Source organism: Didymosphaeria variabile (genome assembly GCF_027946475.1).
Source record: "Didymosphaeria variabile strain IMI 356815 chromosome Unknown scaffold_7, whole genome shotgun sequence".
NCBI classification, from domain to species: domain Eukaryota; kingdom Fungi; phylum Ascomycota; class Dothideomycetes; order Pleosporales; family Didymosphaeriaceae; genus Didymosphaeria; species Didymosphaeria variabile.
The window spans coordinates 1,253,719-1,273,257 of NW_026611626.1; the positions used below are offsets into that span (position 1 = coordinate 1,253,719).

At 53.9% G+C, this 19,539-nt stretch overlaps 8 protein-coding genes across 8 annotated transcripts; 4 read left to right on the plus strand and 4 right to left on the minus strand.

Annotated features, from left to right (window-relative positions):
• Positions 1 to 50: 50 nt before the first annotated feature.
• On the plus strand, positions 51 to 1,864 carry VTS1 (Flap-structured DNA-binding and RNA-binding protein; the record flags this gene model as incomplete). Its single annotated transcript, XM_056218303.1, has 3 exons — positions 51 to 432; positions 483 to 1,762; positions 1,817 to 1,864. 3 exons carry the CDS (start codon positions 51 to 53, stop codon positions 1,862 to 1,864), a joined length of 1,710 nt encoding a protein of 569 aa, XP_056067568.1.
• Positions 1,865 to 2,367: 503 nt separating this feature from the next.
• THS1 (threonyl-tRNA synthetase) lies at positions 2,368 to 4,860 on the minus strand (the record flags this gene model as incomplete). The annotated part of the gene is made up of 3 exons (XM_056218304.1): positions 2,368 to 2,740; positions 2,808 to 4,204; positions 4,297 to 4,860. 3 exons carry the CDS (start codon positions 4,858 to 4,860, stop codon positions 2,368 to 2,370), a joined length of 2,334 nt encoding a protein of 777 aa, XP_056067569.1.
• Positions 4,861 to 5,369: 509 nt separating this feature from the next.
• On the plus strand, positions 5,370 to 6,277 carry GAR1_2 (H/ACA snoRNP pseudouridylase subunit; the record flags this gene model as incomplete). Its single annotated transcript, XM_056218305.1, has 4 exons — positions 5,370 to 5,436; positions 5,493 to 5,540; positions 5,591 to 5,837; positions 6,007 to 6,277. 4 exons carry the CDS (start codon positions 5,370 to 5,372, stop codon positions 6,275 to 6,277), a joined length of 633 nt encoding a protein of 210 aa, XP_056067570.1.
• Positions 6,278 to 6,949: 672 nt separating this feature from the next.
• On the plus strand, positions 6,950 to 7,856 carry CHO1 (CDP-diacylglycerol-serine O-phosphatidyltransferase; the record flags this gene model as incomplete). The annotated part of the gene is made up of 4 exons (XM_056218306.1): positions 6,950 to 7,013; positions 7,068 to 7,157; positions 7,215 to 7,411; positions 7,488 to 7,856. 4 exons carry the CDS (start codon positions 6,950 to 6,952, stop codon positions 7,854 to 7,856), a joined length of 720 nt encoding a protein of 239 aa, XP_056067571.1.
• A 771-nt stretch (positions 7,857 to 8,627) lies between these two features.
• Positions 8,628 to 11,124, minus strand: N0V89_009556 (uncharacterized protein; the record flags this gene model as incomplete). Its single annotated transcript, XM_056218307.1, has 4 exons — positions 8,628 to 8,724; positions 8,769 to 10,627; positions 10,673 to 10,762; positions 10,810 to 11,124. 4 exons carry the CDS (start codon positions 11,122 to 11,124, stop codon positions 8,628 to 8,630), a joined length of 2,361 nt encoding a protein of 786 aa, XP_056067572.1.
• A 1,395-nt stretch (positions 11,125 to 12,519) lies between these two features.
• Positions 12,520 to 13,744, plus strand: N0V89_009557 (uncharacterized protein; the record flags this gene model as incomplete). Its single annotated transcript, XM_056218308.1, has 2 exons — positions 12,520 to 12,594; positions 12,650 to 13,744. The coding sequence occupies 2 exons, from the start codon at positions 12,520 to 12,522 to the stop codon at positions 13,742 to 13,744; spliced, it is 1,170 nt and encodes a 389-aa protein (XP_056067573.1).
• Positions 13,745 to 15,892: 2,148 nt separating this feature from the next.
• Positions 15,893 to 16,605, minus strand: N0V89_009558 (uncharacterized protein; the record flags this gene model as incomplete). The annotated part of the gene is made up of 3 exons (XM_056218309.1): positions 15,893 to 15,996; positions 16,053 to 16,330; positions 16,436 to 16,605. 3 exons carry the CDS (start codon positions 16,603 to 16,605, stop codon positions 15,893 to 15,895), a joined length of 552 nt encoding a protein of 183 aa, XP_056067574.1.
• A 790-nt stretch (positions 16,606 to 17,395) lies between these two features.
• On the minus strand, positions 17,396 to 19,146 carry LCB1 (serine palmitoyltransferase component; the record flags this gene model as incomplete). Its single annotated transcript, XM_056218310.1, has 5 exons — positions 17,396 to 17,602; positions 17,656 to 18,147; positions 18,203 to 18,713; positions 18,765 to 18,865; positions 18,922 to 19,146. The coding sequence occupies 5 exons, from the start codon at positions 19,144 to 19,146 to the stop codon at positions 17,396 to 17,398; spliced, it is 1,536 nt and encodes a 511-aa protein (XP_056067575.1).
• Positions 19,147 to 19,539: the final 393 nt, after the last annotated feature.

Consider the following 19,539-nt stretch of genomic DNA (forward strand, 5'->3'; position numbering starts at 1 on the left):
GCTCGCGCAACACCATCGGCTCGAGTCACCATCTGCGTGCTTCCGCCGACATGGGTGGCTTTTCCTCCCCACTCGCCAACCGCGGCATTCGCCCAGCCTCTGAGGTCTACTTTGGCCGCCAGAACACCCAATCTGGCAACACCGACGAGATGGAGCGTGCCGCTCAGCAGTGGCTGGCCGACATTGACCAGTACGAAACTACTTTGGAAGAAATGGCGACCGCCACGCTCGATCAGGACTTCAAGGACGAGCTCAGCGCCATCGAGCAGTGGTTCCGCGTGCTGAGCGAGGCTGAGCGGACTGCAGCTTTGTATGCACTGCTCCAGCAGACCACTCAGGTGCAGATTAGGTTCTTCATCCAGGTGCTGCAGCAGATGTCCAAGAGCCTGCCCATGTCCAGTGTGCTTTCTCCCGCCAACTTTGGGGAGAAGGGTGAGTGATATGGCAGTCACATCAAATATCTCAAGTCTGACGCATGCTAGATCCGATGACACAGAAGCTGAGCGATGCCATGAGCAAGTTGACCACCAACGAGAACCGCAACTCGATGGGCCTCGGTCGCCCGCCGCCATCCCCTGGTGCGAAGCGCAACTCTGGCTTGGATCAATCTACCATCAGCCGCATGTTCCCTGACGCCGCGGCTGCCATCGCAAAGCAAAAGGCAGAGTTTACCGATATCACTGGTATTGCCCCAGCCTCGAACCGCAACAGCACCGTGGGCGACCGCGGCTCGCTTGCCGCCCCAACCATTTCCGGTCCCGAAGATAAGAAGGAGAACACTGTTCCAGCCTCGCCATGGGGTGACGGTCAGCGCCCGAAGTCTTCGGGCCAGCCTCAACATCAGCCTGCCATGGGCCAGTTCACTGCCCCACCTCCGTCAGCAGGCCTGCGCTCTCCCCGTCTACCACTTTCTGGCGACGGCGGAAATGTGCAGACCACTACCCTGAACGCACCCAGCCAAGATGCCGGTGCTATGCCTATGCTTTCACCTTCTTATGCGCCCGGTGGAAGCTGGGCGTCGCAGCTGAGCACCCCCATGGTGGGCAACTTTGGTCAGACTCAGACTCAGGCTGACATGGTGGCCAACGCGACCGCCATGAAGCTGGCTGCTCTGTCGACCGTCAACAACCGCATCCAACTCGACGATGTGCGCAAGTACCGCCGTGCTCGATCTTCGGAGGGCCAGGGATCTGGAAACGGTCCCTTGTCTCCCGGTCTTCCCGGTGGAAACAGCTTCGTCATGACCAACGAGCTCGGCCAGCTCCTGACGCCGCAACAGGCAGCCGCTCTGCAGGCCCAACAGCTCGCTGCCATGCAAGGCCGTCGCTCCCGCCCCACCTCTCCTGGTATCGCCATGCAGGGTGCAGGCTTGGGCACTGCAAATTTCCTCTCGCCACAAGCGAACGGCTTCCTCACTGCCGACTACGGCGGCTCTCCCCTCGGAAACAACGGCATGGGCGCCCTGAATCTCGGTCAGTTCGGCATCGGCCTCGGTGACGGCCACGGCGGCTACATCTCAGACCACTCCGAGATGAATCGTGGCAGGTCTCCACGAGGACGTCGCGGCAGCTCGAAGCCGCCGGAGGACCCCACCGATGCGAACCTTCTCCAGGACATCCCGAGCTGGCTTAGGAGTCTGCGTTTGCACAAGTACACGGACAATCTCAAGGATTTGAAGTGGCAGGAGCTTGTTGAGCTGGATGACGATGGCCTGGAGAAGCGCGGGGTCAATGCGCTCGGTGCGAGGAGGAAGATGCTGAAGGCGAGTTTCTGAACCTTTCTTACCCTCGAAGGAAGTTGCTAATATGGAAAACAGGTTTTCGAGCAGGTGAAGGAGGCGAAAGACCAGGGCAGGCTCCGCTAAATTGCATCGATCGACCGCTCCCGTACATTATGTTTCGCGCGCGTACCATAGATTTACGACCTACGGATGGAGCGAGCTGCTAGCCAGCTGCGCTCTGTTCATACCACCATATTCCCAGGCTGTTCCATTACGATACGCTACATTGAATGAGACGCATAAACGGCTCATTTGGATGTGCTTGCTGCATGCATAAGTTGGGAGGAGGTTCTTCGACTTCGATCAGATATATATACCTTTGGCATGTGGCGTGTTTGCTGTGTGTTTATTTCCAGGATGGGATGTAGGTAGATGGAGAGAGGGTAATGAGAGCCTGTACACTTGTTTAAATTCTGTCACAACCTTCGTGACTATTGTGCTATGTCGTAACGAAGAGATGCATTTCTTTCCTTATTGCACTGACATGCTCACGTCCCCAATTGACTCCAGTCGTCACACCTTAATACCACCAGACAACACCTGCCCTGTTCTAATCACTTCCACATACGCGGGCTCAAAGTACTAATCTAAATCAAGACATTCTCCAACCTCCGCTCATCCCTCAACGCCACCAGCTTCCTCACCACCTCCTCCAATGGAATAACCTCCCCACGCTTCTGACTCTCCTGATCATCCCTATTCCTCACGTTTGCCGCCTTGTTCTCGCGCTCCTCAGCCCCCACCACAATGATGAAGTTGTACAGCGCGAGCTGCGCGGTGCGGATCTTCTTCTGCATGGTGTTGCCGGAGATGTCAATATCGGCGTGGAGGCCCTGCGCGCGGAGGAGCGACTGGACTTCTTGCACATAGGAGTTTACGGCGGGCATGACGGGGATGATCATGACTTGGCGGGGGGAGATCCAGAAGGGCCAGCGGCCGGCGAAGTGCTCGGTGAGGATGCTGTGGAGGTTGTTAGTGTTAGGGAAGAAAAGGGATATATGGCGGATGGAATGAGGGAGACTCTTACCCAATAAAGCGCTCGAAGGAGCCGTAGATGGCGCGGTGGATCATCACAGGGCGGGCGTATCCTGGTGGTGGTGCGGGGGTCTTCTTGAGAGCATCTTGCTCATGCTCTGCAAGCTCCTTCGGTCTGTCGTGCTTCTCCTTCTCCTCGGGTTTCTCCGCCTTCTCCGTCTCCTTAGCCTCCTTATCGGTCTTTGGCCGCGCCTCAGAGGTCATGTACTCAAGCTCGAAGCGCTGCGGCAGCTGGAAGTCGAGCTGGATGGTCGCACATTGAAAATCTCGCCTCAAAGCGTCCTGGATGGTGATGTCGATCTTGGGTCCGTAGAATGCGCCGTCTCCGGGGTTCAGCTCCCACGCGCCGCCTCCTTCGGTGGTGAATTGATTCAAAGCTTCTGTTAATTTGGCCTCAGCCTTGTCCCAGGTCTCAATCTCGCCCAGGAAGCCTTCGGGACGTGTGCTCAGCTTCAACTTGAAGGTGAAGCCGAACTTGCCGTAGACTTCACGAAGGAAGTCGAACAGCTGGGTGATCTCTTCCGTGATCTGGTCTTCTGTGCAGAAGATGTGGGTGTCATCCTGCTGGAAGCGGCGCACACGGGTCAAGCCGGAGAGCGCACCAGATGCTTCGTTTCGGTGGAGGATACCAAAGTCGGCCATCCTGATCGGAAGCTCACGGTAGCTTCGCTCACGGTGCCCGAAGATGAGGCAGTGGCCGGGACAGTTCATTGGCTTTAGCGCCCACTTCTCCTTCTCGACGTCGAATGTAAACATGTCTTCTGAGTAGTGCTGCCAGTGACCCGAGGTCTTCCACAAGGCCGAGTTGTACATGTTCGGCGACCCAACCTCCTGGTAGCCGCGCTTCCAGTACTGTTCCCTCAGGTAGGACATTAGTGTGTTGTAGATGATCATTCCGTGCGGTAAGAAGAAGCAGGAACCGGGGCTATACTCGTGAAAGAAAAATAGCTCCTGTTCTTTGCCGATCTTGCGATGGTCGCGCTTAGCAGCCTCCTCCAAGTACTTGAGATGTGCCTGCATGCGGTCCTTATCCGGGAACGAAACACCATAGATGCGCTGTAAACTGTCGTTGTTGGCATCGCCGAGGAAGTATGACGCAGAGTTCTTCATGACCTTGAATTGCTTGATTCGGCCTGTGTGTGGGACGTGAGGTCCCCGGCAAAGATCGATGAGAGGTCCGTTGCGGTAGACAGTGGTGGATGTGCCATCAGGAATTTTGTCCTTGATGATATGCTGCTTGTAAGGATTTGACCTGAACATCTCAAGCAGATCCTCCTTCGAAAGGACTAATCGCTGGAAGACCTGCTTCTCCTTGACAATGCTGCTCACGATGGTTTCGAGGGGCTTGTAATCTGAGCTTTCGACGGCAGCTTTCTCCGGCAATGCCATCTGCAACGCGTCAGCGGTGCCCACCACTTTCACAACCAGGTGCCGTGAATGTAAATTCAGCTCAGCACCATCTGGACTAACAACATACGTACCTCGTAGTAGAAACCGTCCTCAACTGGTGGACCGATGCAGAGGTCACAGCCAAATCTTCGCTCTGATGCTTCGCCAAGAATATGCGCGCTCGAATGCCAGAAAACCTTCTTGCCCTCCTCATGATCGAAGTCCAGCAATTCCAGCTTGCAGCTCTTCTCCAGTGGTCTCTCCAAATCCCACAGCGTCTCATCTGGTGTACCATGGTCTAGGCGAGCAATGACTGTGCGCTCGAACAAACTTTTGCTTATAGCTCGCGCAATGTCGGCTGGGCTGGTGACCCAGGATTCTCCATCATGGACCTTTCCGTCTCCAAGAGTCACCTTGATCTTCTCGCGCGGCTTCTGGGCGATCTCCTCATCGTATTTGGCCTTCAATTGCTCGAAGATCTTGACTCGGTGGTCGATGTACGCTGCGGGCGGGCTAAGTTCGAGCGGTCGGCCATCTGCGGTCTCTGCGCCTTTCTTTGGCTTCTTCTCCTTCTTCGGTTTGGCCTCTCCAGATACAGTAAGATTCTTGACGTTGTCGGTGACCTCCTTTACGGCGTCTTTCACTGCTTCAGCCATGATTGCGCTTTCAGAGGTCTTGAGAAGATCAGAACAATCTGTAAATATTTTGTAAGTCCCGAAGGAGACGGACCCACAGCGAGTGTTCAATACTTGGTATAAGTATTGCAGTACTGTTGTCGTCGGATGGATTCAGAACCCCTCGCGCGCAATATATGAGTGTTTCTCCGTGAGTCAACGGTCAATGTCGCACTAAGGCTCAGAAGTGTAAGGAGTGAGTCGAACTTTCTTACTTCGGCTCGTGGGTATAATCTGACTCAGACAGCTCGAGGTTTATCCGTCTCGAAACGCGAATTGAGCGATTGAAACGGATTCCTCACATTTGGAGCTCGCAGCCCACCTCTTGCCCGCGTTGTGTAGTGGGGCAAGCGCTACCCTGGCCGCGGCCGGAACAATGTGGCGCCGATTGGTCGTCAGCTTCAGCCATTTTCGATTTTCTCTTTCGACCTGCAGGCGCAACAGCTCACGACGCGCAAGACGATTGCATACCCAGCACAACTACAGACACCATGTCGTTTCGCGGAACACCCCGAGGCGGAGCGCGAGGCGGACGCGGTGGATTTACCCCCCGTGGCGGTACGTATATCCACAGCTGCAAAGCTTCCCAGTGCGTAAGAGCTGATAGCGTGCAGGTCGCGGAGGCTTCCAGCCATCCTTTGGCCCGCCGGATACCGTATACGGTACGTTACCATTCGATTCGCGCAGCTGAAAGTTGGCTAACAAAGCACAGCCATGGGCGAATTCATGCACGATGTCGAGGGCGAGATGATGTGCACCTCCACCAACGAGAAGATCCCGTACTTCAACGCACCGATATATCTCGAGAATAAGACACCAGTGGGAAAGGTCGACGAAATCCTAGGACCGATTACCCAAGTTTACTTCACGATCAAGCCATCAGAGGGCATCCAGGCCAAGTCCTTCAAGAAGGGCGACAAGTTCTTCATTGGCGGCGACAAGCTGTTACCACTAGACAAGTATGTTCCTCATTTCTCTCCCCCCACCTTACCCAGCGTTTGTTCTGTGTTTCCTACTTGCTTGAGCGTCGACTTCGGCCGCACGCGACATTGCTCCAAGTCCGTGAAGCAATACAGGAAACATATCAAATTCTCTCTTCGTCCGAATGGTGCTAAAATATGCTATCAGGTTCCTGCCGAAGCCGAAGCCCAACCCAGGCGCGCCGAAGGTGAAGAAGCCCGCTGGCAGAGGAGGAGCTCGCGGTGCTTTTGGACCACGGGGCGGTCGTGGCCGCGGAGCACCTCGTGGCGGTGGCTTCTCAAGAGGAGGTGCTGGTGGACGAGGCGGTGGACGAGGCGGTTCCTTCGGCGGCCGCGGTGGTGGTCGTGGTGGAAGCGGAGGTTTCTCGCGCGGTGGTGGACGTGGTGGCTTCAGCAGCCGTGGAAGAGGAGGTTACTGAGTGGGATCGCATGAATATGTCAGCACGACATAACGTATGAAGACCAACCCTACTTCATTCCACTGGTACTGGCGCGAGCGCATCGATACCTTGATCATTCACGGCGTTTGGTGTTTGGAGGAAGTCGCTTTTGGAAAGCTGCCTACGGATGTTATCACGGCGAGCCATGGAGAGCTCACAAGCATGTATATTGAAGTCTCAATCTTAGATGTTGCAAAAACCAGTGGAGGAATGTACGAGACAAATGATTGCACATCTCTACCAGTCGTCAACTTATCATCGTCATGCTTTGTCGCAATGCGATTGCATTCGGCTGCCACATATTTGAAATACCTTAACAAGCATTAAAAGATATGTATCGCAGCCTCCAGACAAACAGTTCACGACGTGCTTCTATCAATAGCGAACTGCCGTAAAAACATGTGGAGTCGCGAACGCATCCTCAAACCTTGGCACAGCCTAGCTGCGGCTTATGACGTGGGCCAGCTGCTCTTCAAGAACCTTGAATAGTTTCCACAATCCTGCACATCCCACACGTCGACGCGGATCACACTAATCCACTGACGCACTCGACGTCTATTTTACTGCTCCTACTCCCGCTTTCCTCACAACAAACACACATACCTCATTGCCCGCTGCCTGATTATTTACCTACCTCACCGCTACCACACCATGTCGCGCAGAAACGGCGCGCCCTCAGGGCCCAAGGACGAGGCTCCTCCGCCAAAGGACCAAAGTATGTAGCGAGACATGTTAGTACGAGAGAGAAGTTGACCATCCGCAGCGCAAGATAAGCAAGCCCGCCTCCTCAGCTCAGAAGCCGGCCACTTCTCCCTCTTCCGTGCGCTGCACCTCGCAGACTTCATCACTGAGATGAACGGTACGTACCCTCCCTCTCACCACTCCCTCTCGCCCAAAGTGATACTAACAATGGAAGGCTTCTGCGGCGTCATGTCCATCTTCTCCTCCCTACGCTACTGCATCCAAGAAGACCCCACAAACTACACAAACGCGTATCTCGCCCTGGGTCTGATACCTTTGGGTATGTTCTTCGACCTCATGGACGGCAAGGTAGCGCGCTGGAGGAAGAAGGCGTCGCTTATGGGACAGGAGTTGGATTCTTTGGCTGACCTGGTACGTCCCCTCTTCCCCTTCCCCTCTCCCTCACCCCACAGATAGAATGATTGTTATTAACGGGTGGGATGTATAGATCTCCTTCGGCGTAGCTCCCGCCTCCGCCGCCTTCGCCCTCGGCCTGCGCAGCCCCATCGACCATCTTCTTCTCACCTTCTTCGTCCTCTGCGGCCTCACCCGGCTGGCCCGCTTCAACGTCACCGTCGCCATGCTGCCCAAAGACGCCACCGGGAAGAGCAAATACTTTGAGGGAACCCCCATTCCTACGTCGATCGGTCTGGCCTGTGTGATGGCGTTCTTCGCGAGCAAAGGGTGGACGCACGCCGAGTTGCCGTTGGGGACGTGGGGAATGGGCAGCTGGTGGGAGGTCCATCCTATCGCGCTTGCGTTTGTGGCGCATGGGTGTCTTATGGTGAGCAAGACGATTCATATACCGAAGCCGTAGATGAACAGGAGTGTATGCGTCGTTTGAAGAGAAGAGGGGATGGGCAGGGGAGAGGCGTTTGTTGATCGAAGATTCTGTAAAGATTTCGTGAAGATGCCGTGAAGATTCCACAATTTGCAGCCTGTTCTTTGTCATCGGAAAGCAAGAGGAATATCTATATGTGGTAGCACCTTTTTCAAGGTCCGTGCATGAGTACATGAGAGAGAAATGATATATCCATTAGTATGATGAGGTCGACTTTCTTGGAATACTTACTGTTCAATTTACAGCACGAGATCGTGGATCATAGACTGATAAATCATACGTTCTTTGAAATTCGCAATGAAATTATGACCATGATAGAGATCAAAGCCACGTTGACAAGTTCGGCTGGATTTACTGCTTAACTGTTGCTATTACATGGAAGACACATCCCGACAGACCCGGGACCCCTCGCGTTAATCGTCGTCATCCAACACAGTGCACAGGCCCGTCTTGATTTTTTACATGTATATACTCAAACACCCGCCTCTCGATTAGAGTGTGTTGGTCAGGTCACATTCGTATGCTGTGTGCCAACATGATGCAAACCCCAATGCCAAGGTTATTCAGGACTTCCACCGAACGCCATATTAGGTGTCCGGAATGCGGTATTATATAGAAAATGTTATAATGCTGTATGGAAAAGATGCCCTGTCTTGAGATAGTTGCGCCAGTGCGTGATGCTGTGATGAGGGTCTGAAAATTTGTTTCTCCATGGTTTTGGAATGATGGGGTTTCCCGTCCAATCGTTCACCTGGTGATGATTAATTGGAAGCCGTCAAGCCAAGCCGCGCTCGAGCCAGATATACCACCGATGGTGTAGCCACGAGGAGGAATGAGCGTATGTCTGCGATGGTTAGCATGATGTGACTACATGAAATGAGAACATACCCGCTGCCGCCGTGAGCGTTGCCAAACCAATCGCTCTTCCGGCCAAGACTAGTCAAAATTTGTATTCCATCGATCCAAAGTCCAGCGCGCAGCGCGAAACCAAGTAGTAGCTCGCCCTTCCTCGTGTCTAACGCGAACTCCGTTCCGCCCGGCTGCCCGCCTTTCTTGCCGAATAGCTGGCTCGTGGAGTCTTCGTAGATAAACTCAAGACCATCAACAGCAAGTCCGTGGTATACTCGGATTGATAGGAGAAGTTTCGTTTGAATATGTGCGCTTTCGAGAATGAGCTCTTGCGGTTGCGAGCCCTCCATTTGTGAATAGCCTAATTTACCGCTGCGGTAGCCCCATCGTCCATCGGGCAGCTTCACGCGAGCGAGCTTTCGGTTTGCGAGTTGAGCAAGGTCCTCCACCACGTGCTTGCCACCACCAGCAGAGAATATCTCGACTTTGAGACGGGACTTTTGTTTCTCTTTGGGTAAAAGGTCGCGGAGTTCAGATTCAGCCAGTGACACCTGGCGAGGGTATTGATTTTCGATTTCAGGCCATCGCTTCCAGTAGCGGCAAACATCCTCACCTTCTGGGTACAACTCCACCCAGGCGATTCCGGATTTTGAAGTTGCGATGGCACCTCCCTGGCCGTTATCAACCGTCCAGACTTGTACACTGCCGTCTCCGGTTCCGTAATCCAGAGGTATCCGGAAGCACGGGTGGAATCGGAAGCGTAGGGCGTCGAGGATATGCCAGGCGCACTCATCCGTGGGCATCACCAGTCGCTGCCCAGGTGATTTAGTGCGCGTCGAATACGGTTCGCGAGTAGTGAAGGTACGGTTGAAAGTTACGTAGTCGCGCAACATAACGCCCGACTCCTGGTGAGGGCATCCAAAAAGATGACCAGTCTCATGGAGATGAGCTCCGATACCGATATTTGCGGATTCCCAATTGCTACCAGCTTCATTGCAGTCATTAGCAACGTGTGCGGTATCTGTCCTCGTGCAGTCACCGAACGCCTGCCACACTTCCTCAATACTTGAAGGATAGCTTTGTAAAGCATGCGATCCAAAGATGCCAAGTTGGAGATCACCGACACCCCCACCCAGAGCGGCATGCCCCAGAATTATCTGGTGGTGGGGATCCCAATGTGCGTCAAGGAAGAGACAAGACACATATTGCTTTTGGCCCGGCTTCATCTGGAAATAATTCTTCACAGCATCAGCAGCGATGCCGAACAAATCCCCCTTTTTCGTTCCTTTCGGATTTTGTTGTGCACGATCCAAGTCTCTGATCTCTGCAACGGTCTTGTCTGACCGAATGATGTGAATCTTGGCCTGGTTCCGAAATTGACCGGTCCCCCAATCTTGGTAGCTCAACGTTCCCGGCTCCCAGGAATCCTCGAAGCGAAAGCACCTCCTCCCAAAGCCGTGACGGTTCATCTGCTCGCCGGTGAAAGCTTGCCAGAGGTATGCTGCCATGCGGAATTTCTTGACAGCAAGATCCAACCCATTACCTTCACGCTGTATGCGGTCCGGCGTTGCATCGTAGGTTCCAGAGGAGTCGCTACCGAGGATGATTGCAAGTTGGAGCGGTGGGGAGTCGGTAAGAGGAAGATGATTAACATTAAGGAAGGAAGCGTGCGGGGAGACCGAGGTGTTGCTCGAAGACACTTTGGGAGAGGTAAAGTCCAAGCGGAGACGGTTCCAGCCCGGCTCAAGGTGTACAAGTGCCTTAAAATGAGAGTCGCACGCTGGCCAAGCTGTGGGAGGAAAGCGCCCTTGGTGATGGTTTATGGTCACGGTGCCGTCCAGCGGTCTATCAGCCGAGTCACCAATTTTCCCGAAGATCAACAGGACCTGCTGATGAACCTAGTGCTGTTAGGGCCACGTCGGTCGCACGTTGAATGAACATACCCATGAGCCATCGGAAACGGAAAGCACGCGGGGTGCGAGCAGCGAAGAAGGGTTGGCAGAGATCTGCGAGCTGCTAGAGGTCGACATACCCTGTCTCGCGTTAGCGACTGCGTATGCAGTGGGCTGGCTGCTCTCACGTTCAAGCTGTAGCGCTTTGTAGGGTTTGCACCAGGGCGCTGAGGCCGAGGCGTGGGCAGTGGTGGGATATCGTCTTTGACGCCGTTCGGGTGGCCGTTAGTTTCTCCGGAAGTCGATGTCGCAGGCGTGGTCGATGTGGTCGATGATCCAAGGGCGGTGGAATTCAAGGTCGACGACGATTTGCGCCGGGACACGCCATTGCCGTTCTGACCACTCATGTGGACATTGCCATTCACATGGTTCTGGGCATGCTTCTCCTCTATCTTGATGTTGGCCTTGCTCTTTCTCCGAAGGCTCGAAAGGAAGGAAGGCATGACCAAAGACGTCGCGATTGTAGTAAGCTACAATGCTTGGAGGCTCATGGGGCGAAGGGCGAAGGACGAGGGACCGATTGTTGCGGACGTTGGGCAAGGACGCGTAATCGCGCAATACAGTGCACTGGGCGTTATCGAGGAATGCGACGGGGGTTCGGCGTGCAATGGCAGTTGTTTGGTGGATGGCGGACGCGCTGGATGGCAAACGAATGAAGTCAGAAGCGACCGACGAGGAAAGAGGGTGGGAAAGGTATATGCGAGCGTGTCTCCGGAGAGGTAGATCTATCAGTATCTACTACACACGTTAGCGTGCAGGAAACCTGCAGGGCGTTGACCTTGGAAAAGCGGACAGGTGTCAAAGGGCAATTGCAATCGGGCTAGAAACGACTGCGAACCTTACGGATTAGCAGGTGCACGTCTACAGGCGAGCAAAGGGGTCGTGAAGGCCAGTTTGTGTTGCACATAACTTGTCGCAACTGCCTTCGGTATCAGGCCAATGACGTCGCTACTCCCAGTTCAAGCGCGAGCTAAACGCGCCGCTTCCGCCGGCAGCAACTCGCTTTACTTGGCCATATTCCAAGGTTTCTCTATGACTGAAGCGCATCTGCAGCCGTGAGCCGACTCTCCGATGAACAGTTCTCGCGTCTCGTACGCTAGGGCTTCGACAGGATCTTTTACTGCAGCAATATCAGTAGTCAAGTTCAAATACGGTCTGTGTTGCGGGCTGCGGATACAACCCCTTAGACAGTCTTAAACTACCATAGAAGCCACCACAGGTAGATTGAAGAGCCGAGTCCAGCATGAAGGTACACAGCATCTTCAGTTTGATTGACTAAGCATAGATTGGTGTGACTTATAGTTGCACAGCGGCAATGCTCCAACGTCTCGATTCCACGAACAGCAGGCCCTCGTCCTCGAGTAATTGTGGCTGATGCTGAGGCGGATCGCTTCTGGATCTCCGTCCGCTAGAGCTTGGGCTAAGCTGAAAACGTTGATATGTTTCTGAGCGTACAATACATATGTATGCGTCATCAATTGTTACACCACGCAGCCAAACCCCTGTCCTCGCCAAACACCAAAAGCAATCTCGCCAGGCTGCCCATTGCCCGGCCAGTGTCTTTTTGCGTGAGCAATGTGTAATAGTTGCCGTCTCTGCGGCTGTTCTCCACTGCCCTAACCTGGCGCTGACACTACTTGTGAAGTAGGCCGCCTCGATTGCCCGTTTCTGCGGCCTGTGCTCTAACAAGCTATTCCTATCCCTTCGGAGCACTGTCCACATTCCTCTGCCGCTTCAGCTGGTGCGACCTCGAAGCCTTCAACCGCCGTTGAAACGCTTGCGAGAGCTCGTCGACCTCTCCTCCGCACCGCACGCCCGCTCGCTGTAACCTCTCCACTATGGCAAACGTCGACCGCAGCGATCAGCCCGCCGAGGTTGCGAGCAGGGTGCTGCGGAGGGCCCAGGTCTCAAAGGTAGCTTCTTGTCGCAGGCCCCTTTGAGCATTGCATGCTGATTACGTCTCTGTAGATGACCCGCACACTGCAGAACCGTCTCGCTTTTGCCAACGTCAAGATCAAGCATGGATGGCAGGACCTCTCGCTCGACCATCTGGAGCCGCGGGTAGACGTCGAGCTCAAGCGGAAGCGCCCCGGCTCCAGCAACGAGACCATGTCGAACGCCTCGTCGGTGTCGGAACGCTTCTATCAAGACGGCGTGCTTGACTCGTCCCCGCTTGCAGCACCCATATTCTCCGAGGAAATTGGGCGGTCTGGCAGTCGGTCCAGCAACCATAGCAACCACAGCCTGAGCAAGCGGCCTCGCTATGCCAAATCCTTCAACAATTACCCTGGCACCAGCAACCACGATCGCATGAAAGTACGGACGTCGACTACCGCATCTCAGTCCTGGAAAAACAGCTTCCAGCTGCCCGAGTCGTCGCCCGTATATCATCGCCGGCATGCTCGCTTCGGTCGTGTGCAGCATGCCCCCAGCCTCTCCTTCGTCTCCGAAACATCGACCATCCCTGACCCTCGCTCCCCACTCATGTCCGAAGATGACGACGAAGACCTTCCCGTATCATCGTTCCAGATCAACAAGTCCTTCATACATTCCTCTCCGCCGAGGGTACCACGCACACCGCCTCCTGGCGTTGCCCGCTCCGCTCGCCTCCGTCAGAGTGGCTTCACAGCTGCCGGTGCAGCAAGAGAAGGACACAAGGGAGAGGAAGATGTTGGTCTACTCATGCATTTTGCTACCTCGCCTTCACCAGCCCGCCCTGGGGATTCGAAACAGCACATGCTCCCTCCGTCGACGCCGCCGCCAAAATCAACACCCTTACCATCATCCCACATGTCCACGCCAGGCGGAGGTCTCAACTTCGGTTTTGGTCTGCAAACGCCCAACGCTAACTTGAACTTTGCCGAATTTCTCAACATGTCCCCAAGCCCCGCACAGATCAACCAGTCATGGAACCGCACACCAATTGCCGGAAAGACGCCAATCGCTGCTCGGGAGGCTCGGCGGAGACTAAACTTCGACACGCTTGCACCACCTACAAGCGACGGCAGGATACCCAAGGTCGAGGGTCTTGGCATGGACCTAGGCGGAGAGCTCGTCTCCTGAAGAGCAGGGCTACCGGAATGTTAACGATGACTACCCTCGATAGGATGACGATTGATGATTGCGACACGAACTGGATACATGTGGATGTGTTCGAAGACGTGTTGTTGGATCATCCCGCTCGAAGGACCTACTTTGATTCATACTGTCCCTACCTACAGCACGGCGTTTCACGGAGGTTTTGCTTGTTTACAGCGGCGTTCAGAGACGAAGAGCTTCTCGCATCATCACACCAGTTCACAATGTTTCAAAATCGAGCGAACAGATACCACGGGCGACAAATCTGCCCCCTTTCTAACCGTCCACTGACATCTTATTCGGCGGCAGCTAGCAACATGGCAAGCGCTCTGTGCCACCATCTCCCTTGCATATCCCACGTCTCCTGTATCATCTTGCTCAATGTACACTAGCAGTTCCGAGTTCCCTTTGTTTGTCCATCTTTCACAACGGATACAAGAGATAGTTTTTATCATGGACTGTGCCGCGTTTGGGGGCGAATAGTTACTGGCCCACCCGGGCTGCAGTCGTTATGTAGATCAAAGCACGTCGACTGGAAACAATGCAACATGCTTAGCTTCACGTTATCCTTCCAAAACTTGTTCGCCACGGATCGTTTGTGGTGCTGATAGGCGCGCGACGAGTTGTCTGCAAGAGAGGGGAATGCCGACAGCGAATCGATGCGCCGCCACGTCTGGAGGTCGCCTATGCATGCAAATCCACCAGTAGGCAACACCGAGCAAGCCGCACTTGACAATGCCCGTACGCAAGCGCAACTACGAATGCGAACACCTGCACATTTGTTCGCAGCATGCACTGTAAACGTGCAATGCGAACCTGATCTACGAAGCACGCACGATGGTCTACCTCGACCTCTCTTCAGCACCCACCGGAACACGCTTCGCTTCGGACAGTCCACTTATTCCACGGCACGCCAACTTCCTGTTTACCAGCTTCCTAGTCACTTTTGGTTCTTTAGGATCTAAGGCGCAAATAAACGCTCCCAAACAAACACGAGGTTGGGCCTTGCATGACGCAAACCCAGCAAAATCGCCGGCTATTCGCTGCCCCGCCCCTCTTCTTTTTTGCATCGGCGACGCGCCCGACGCGAGCGAACGTGTCAGGTTCGTGGTCAGTGGCACGCTTGTCCAGAATAGCGCTTAAGTGTATTGTATGGTAGCAACGTTATATTTCAATACACAAGCAATGCACCGCCACATATCGGAACTTCCAGCTATGCCGATTGAGGCGAGATCGAGATCGTACATGGATGGGGAGATTTGTTGGGTGGAGGAATGCGCGGCTCGACGGCGTTTTTCTCGTCGATTGTCTGGTGGTGCTTCGAGCAAGTGTATCCATGTTGTCCTGCGCCTAAGACAGCTCGCATGCGCTCTCCTCTGCTCTGGGTTTCAGTCAACTCGCGTGTTCTCCAGCCAGCCACGGCGAGATCGCGATGGAGAAACAAAGTCAGATAGCGCATGAAAGTCTCACTTCGCTTCGCTTTCGCTCGCTTGGGAGAAGTACTAACATGGGGAATCTTGCTTTTGAGATAGTTGTCATGGCATTCTCGGTCCGTTCAAGGATGGTGATAGCGGAGATGAGCATGAGATGGATTGGATCGGGGAGATCTACCGTGGAGTGCCTTAGTGCCGACTGAATGTGGGCATGGGCTAAGTTTTATTGGATCACGGTGTGTTTGTACATCTGAATAATTGTCTGCATGTATGCGCACAGTTTGCATGTATCGATATGATATGGCATATATGAGGAAGTGCACTGAGTCCACACTGGACTGTAAAGAAGCGAGACTTAGGCATCGATTCACAGATGGATTGAATAACGTAAGTCACTTTCTTCGGAGCTATCGACACATATTCACCGATGCAGAGTGTGGTGAAAACATGTTCCCGATGTGCCTCGAAATAGCGACGACATGCTTCGCCTAGAACAACCCTTTTGTATATTTTGGGTGCTCTGCCGCCATCCTAAAACCAAACACCCATCCATGCATGCAGCGGTATCTCGAAATCCCAGACCCAGTAACACCTTGATATCTCGCCCATTGCTTCATTTTCGTGGCGGTACATCTTCTCAATAATACATTAAAGAAACAGGACGTAGGACATAGCAGATAAGGTCGAACCACAACGGCCCCTAGCCGTACTGATTTTGATTAACCTGGCTCGCCATGACCATGATCCAGACGAAAAACACAGTCCCGATAATCCAGAACGCGAAGGCGGCATTCCAGCACTGGCCTGTCCAAGGTCAGCCCTAATTCAGTTTCACCGCCATCCATGACTGGAAAACTCACATATGTTATTCTGTTGCAACCACGCAAGCGTGTCCGTACTCGAGCCATACGCACTCCCGCTCATATTATTCACATATGTGTTGCATTGACCACTGATATTGGGGCCGGCAAACAAGTTCAACGCGGTTCCGATTATGCCTGCGATGAAGAGGACGAGTAGGATGAAGCTGAACAACATAACGACGCCGGGAAGCAAGCGGCGTTGTGCGATGAGGATGAGCATGACAAGGATCCAGATGATGGTTAGAGCGCCGACGGTGATGCCGTAGGGTATGATCCTATCAATGCTACATTAGCACTTGCCCCCCTCTTTGGCAATTGAGAGACTGGGGTTGGAGATGCGGCATGGGAGATGGTAGAAAGGGATGGAGAGGGAAACGTACCAAGGCACTTCCTGCTGCATTCTCTGCTGAATGACAAAGAACTCTGCGAAGACACCCAAAATCGTGCCGGCAGTCGCGAGCATGACGATGGTCCAGAAGTTAAGCTGCGCATCCGGCCAGAAGAACTTCTCCCGGACTACTACCGCGGAGCCTACGACCGTGCGCGCCATTGTGCCTTTTCCTTTCTAATCTCCTGTTTGCAAAAGTGTGCGTATGGTATGGTTCAGAGCTCTGGGAGCGATGTGCTGCCTGACTTCGGTGCGCGCGGTTATGCGACTTCTCGTGGCTACACCTCTTCTTTTCTCTACTGGTCCCAGCTACCGTTCTCTTCCGCAATGTATTCCTCGTGTATCCCTTTTGTTAAAGATTCGTCGCGCAACAAAGCGGGGCAAAAGCCGAGGGCGTTCGAGGATCGCGATGCGGGCGCTCGCAGGCAGGTCGAGCCTCAAGCGAATGCAGTGATGTGTGCTACCGAAGGTGTCGTCGCGGGGGTGCAGCAATTGTGTAACGCTGTTAATTCGAAGCAGCAAAACGCACACAGGCGCAAAGAGTGTGGAGGTAGCAACGGTCGACACGGCGCGCGGTGCCTGGCGCAGGTGGATGCTTTTTGGCGGCGCGGCCGAGGATCCCGCTGAGAGGCTGGGAAGGGGTTGGGGTCGCGAAAGCTTGCGACCACCGACCAACACCAGCAGGGAAGCGTGCTTTTTAAATGACGATGCAATTACAATTGCTGCACGTGTCAAACGAACAACTGACCGTCGCTTCTGTCAAGGTGATATTACGCATTATTAGTATGTAGTATTGGACCTCTATACCGGATGTAAGTGGTGAGGCATCTATACAGAAGGTGCAACCCAATGGCTCTGGCCTATTGTCATGCTGGTCAAAACTATGATGCACTTGAACGCCGTCCATGCAGTAACCCCTAGAATCCTTCATGACTCGAATCAATGCGAGCGCTCATTTACTCCACTTGTTGCTCTTCACCACCTTGGTGATCGCATGTCGAATAGTTATGCCCGCCTTCTCCGTCTCCTTCTTGGTCAAACCAGAAGTCACGCAGACCTTGATGGCAGGCGTTGGCTGCCAGCCTTCATCTCGCGGATTGACTCCAAGACCCTGAGGGTAGGCTTTGAGCCTTGTGACGAGGACGCTGTTCGCAAGACACTGCTCCATGTCAATGTTTCGTTTGGTGAAGGTTGGAATGTTAGTGAACGTACCTCGTCGACTGCATCCTGCAACAGCTGAGTTTGGTCTTTGGTGCTCCAGCCCTTGGATGCGACGACTTCTGGCTTCAGCGTTAAGATCATGATTGGATTATCCACGTCGCTTGTACACCTGACCCAGTCGCTCCTGGGATCTAGCTGAGCCCGCATAGCTTTTATATTATCCCGCAGCGCCGTCAACAGCTCGGGCTGTTCCTGGAGCATGGATATTGTTTCGCTGGCGGTTGTCGAAAGCAATGCAGGAAGGGCAGCAGAGTAGGTGTATGATGCGGACGAGATGCGTTGGTGCTCCACTACTTCTTCCGTACCAGCACAGAAACCTCCTGCTGCACAGAGAGGACCAGAAAGGTTGCCGATTATCATGTCAATCTCCCTGGCGTCCACATTCTGTGCTTCTGTGAGGCCGCGACCAGTCCTGCCGAGGACACCGTAGGACCAGGTCTCGTCTAGAATCAATCGGAATTTGTACCTGTGCTTGAGTTCGACCTGATATCACCATCAGAAACCGCTCATGTAGTTCTCTAGAGAACGTAGAACTCACGAGCTTGGGCAGATCCGAGACATCTCCAATATTCTCAAACATGCCCTCCGTGATGATGAATCGTCTTGTAAGCGGCTTCTTCGCCTGCTCCTTGGTGACTTTTTGCAGGACCCTCTCCAAGTCCTCCATATCGTTATGCTCGTACCACCGCACCGTACTCCTGCTAATCTGAATGCCTTTCCGCGTCGAGAAATTGACCGCCTTGTCCGCAACAATGATGTCGCCTCGCTTCGAGAACGAGGGAATAACGCTGGAAATAGTTGAGAAAGATTGCGCATAGATAATGCACGCGGGTACGCCCAAGTGTGCTGCCACATCTGCCTCCGTCTTCATGTGGACGTCCTGCGTGCCGTAGAAACCAGGCGGGCCGCATGGGCCCACGCCGTAGGTACGCAGCGTCTGAATCGCCTTCTCTTTGAGCGTCTCGTTCCCAACGAAATTGTAGAAGTTGTAGGATGCGAGGTTCGTTACGGTGCGGCCGTTGGAGAGTTTCGATTTGGGCCCGGTAGGACTGCGCGCATCAGCAATACGATTCCGCGCCTTTGCTACTTGAACCGCTTACCCCACAAGAACTGCGCGTTTTTCATTCTCGATTTCGTCAGCTGGCGTCGTAGCAGCGACAAGCGGTTCCGGCGTCCATTCGTCCACCAATTCATCGATCTCCTGTTCACGCGTCAACGCCCCTATCCCTCCTTCTCCTCTCAGCACCCCAGACTCACCTCCTCAGTCAGCTTGACCTTCTTCTGCGTGCTATAGCTAGGGCTCAACATGTACCGGACCGCAAACAGGAACAAAAACAGCTCGATTGCGCTGCGCACAGGGTCATCCTGGTAGCTGCTCTTGATATACCGCAATATGATGGCCGAGCCGGGCATCTTGTGGAACTGGGCGTTTGCGTCGTTGAAAAGGCGCACTACCGTGTTCTGCATTTCATGTAGGTCCATGGTGGGCGGCGACAGCAGTTCAGTTGTTGAGGATTGCTTCTCCAAAAAATAGTGGTCCGACTTGGGGGGTCGCGGTTGCGGAGTGCGTCGGAAGAGAAGGAACGCGACCGCGCACGCACGTGCCCTGTTATTTCGAGGCCACCACTCCAGGGGTGTTCTGAACACGCCATATTGATGAGAGACTTCACGTATAGATTACGGTAAGCACCATGAATCTTGTCGTCTCGAAAGCTAAGCTGTGAGTCTTGCGCAAGATCGAACCAAAATTGATCCAAGGGCTCCGGTCGGCTACATCGAGGAGATCAAAGACAACAGCATCTATCACTAGCGAACAACCTCGTCACAATACAACAGTGCAAGAGATTTGTTAACACTAAGAACCGTGTATTTAAT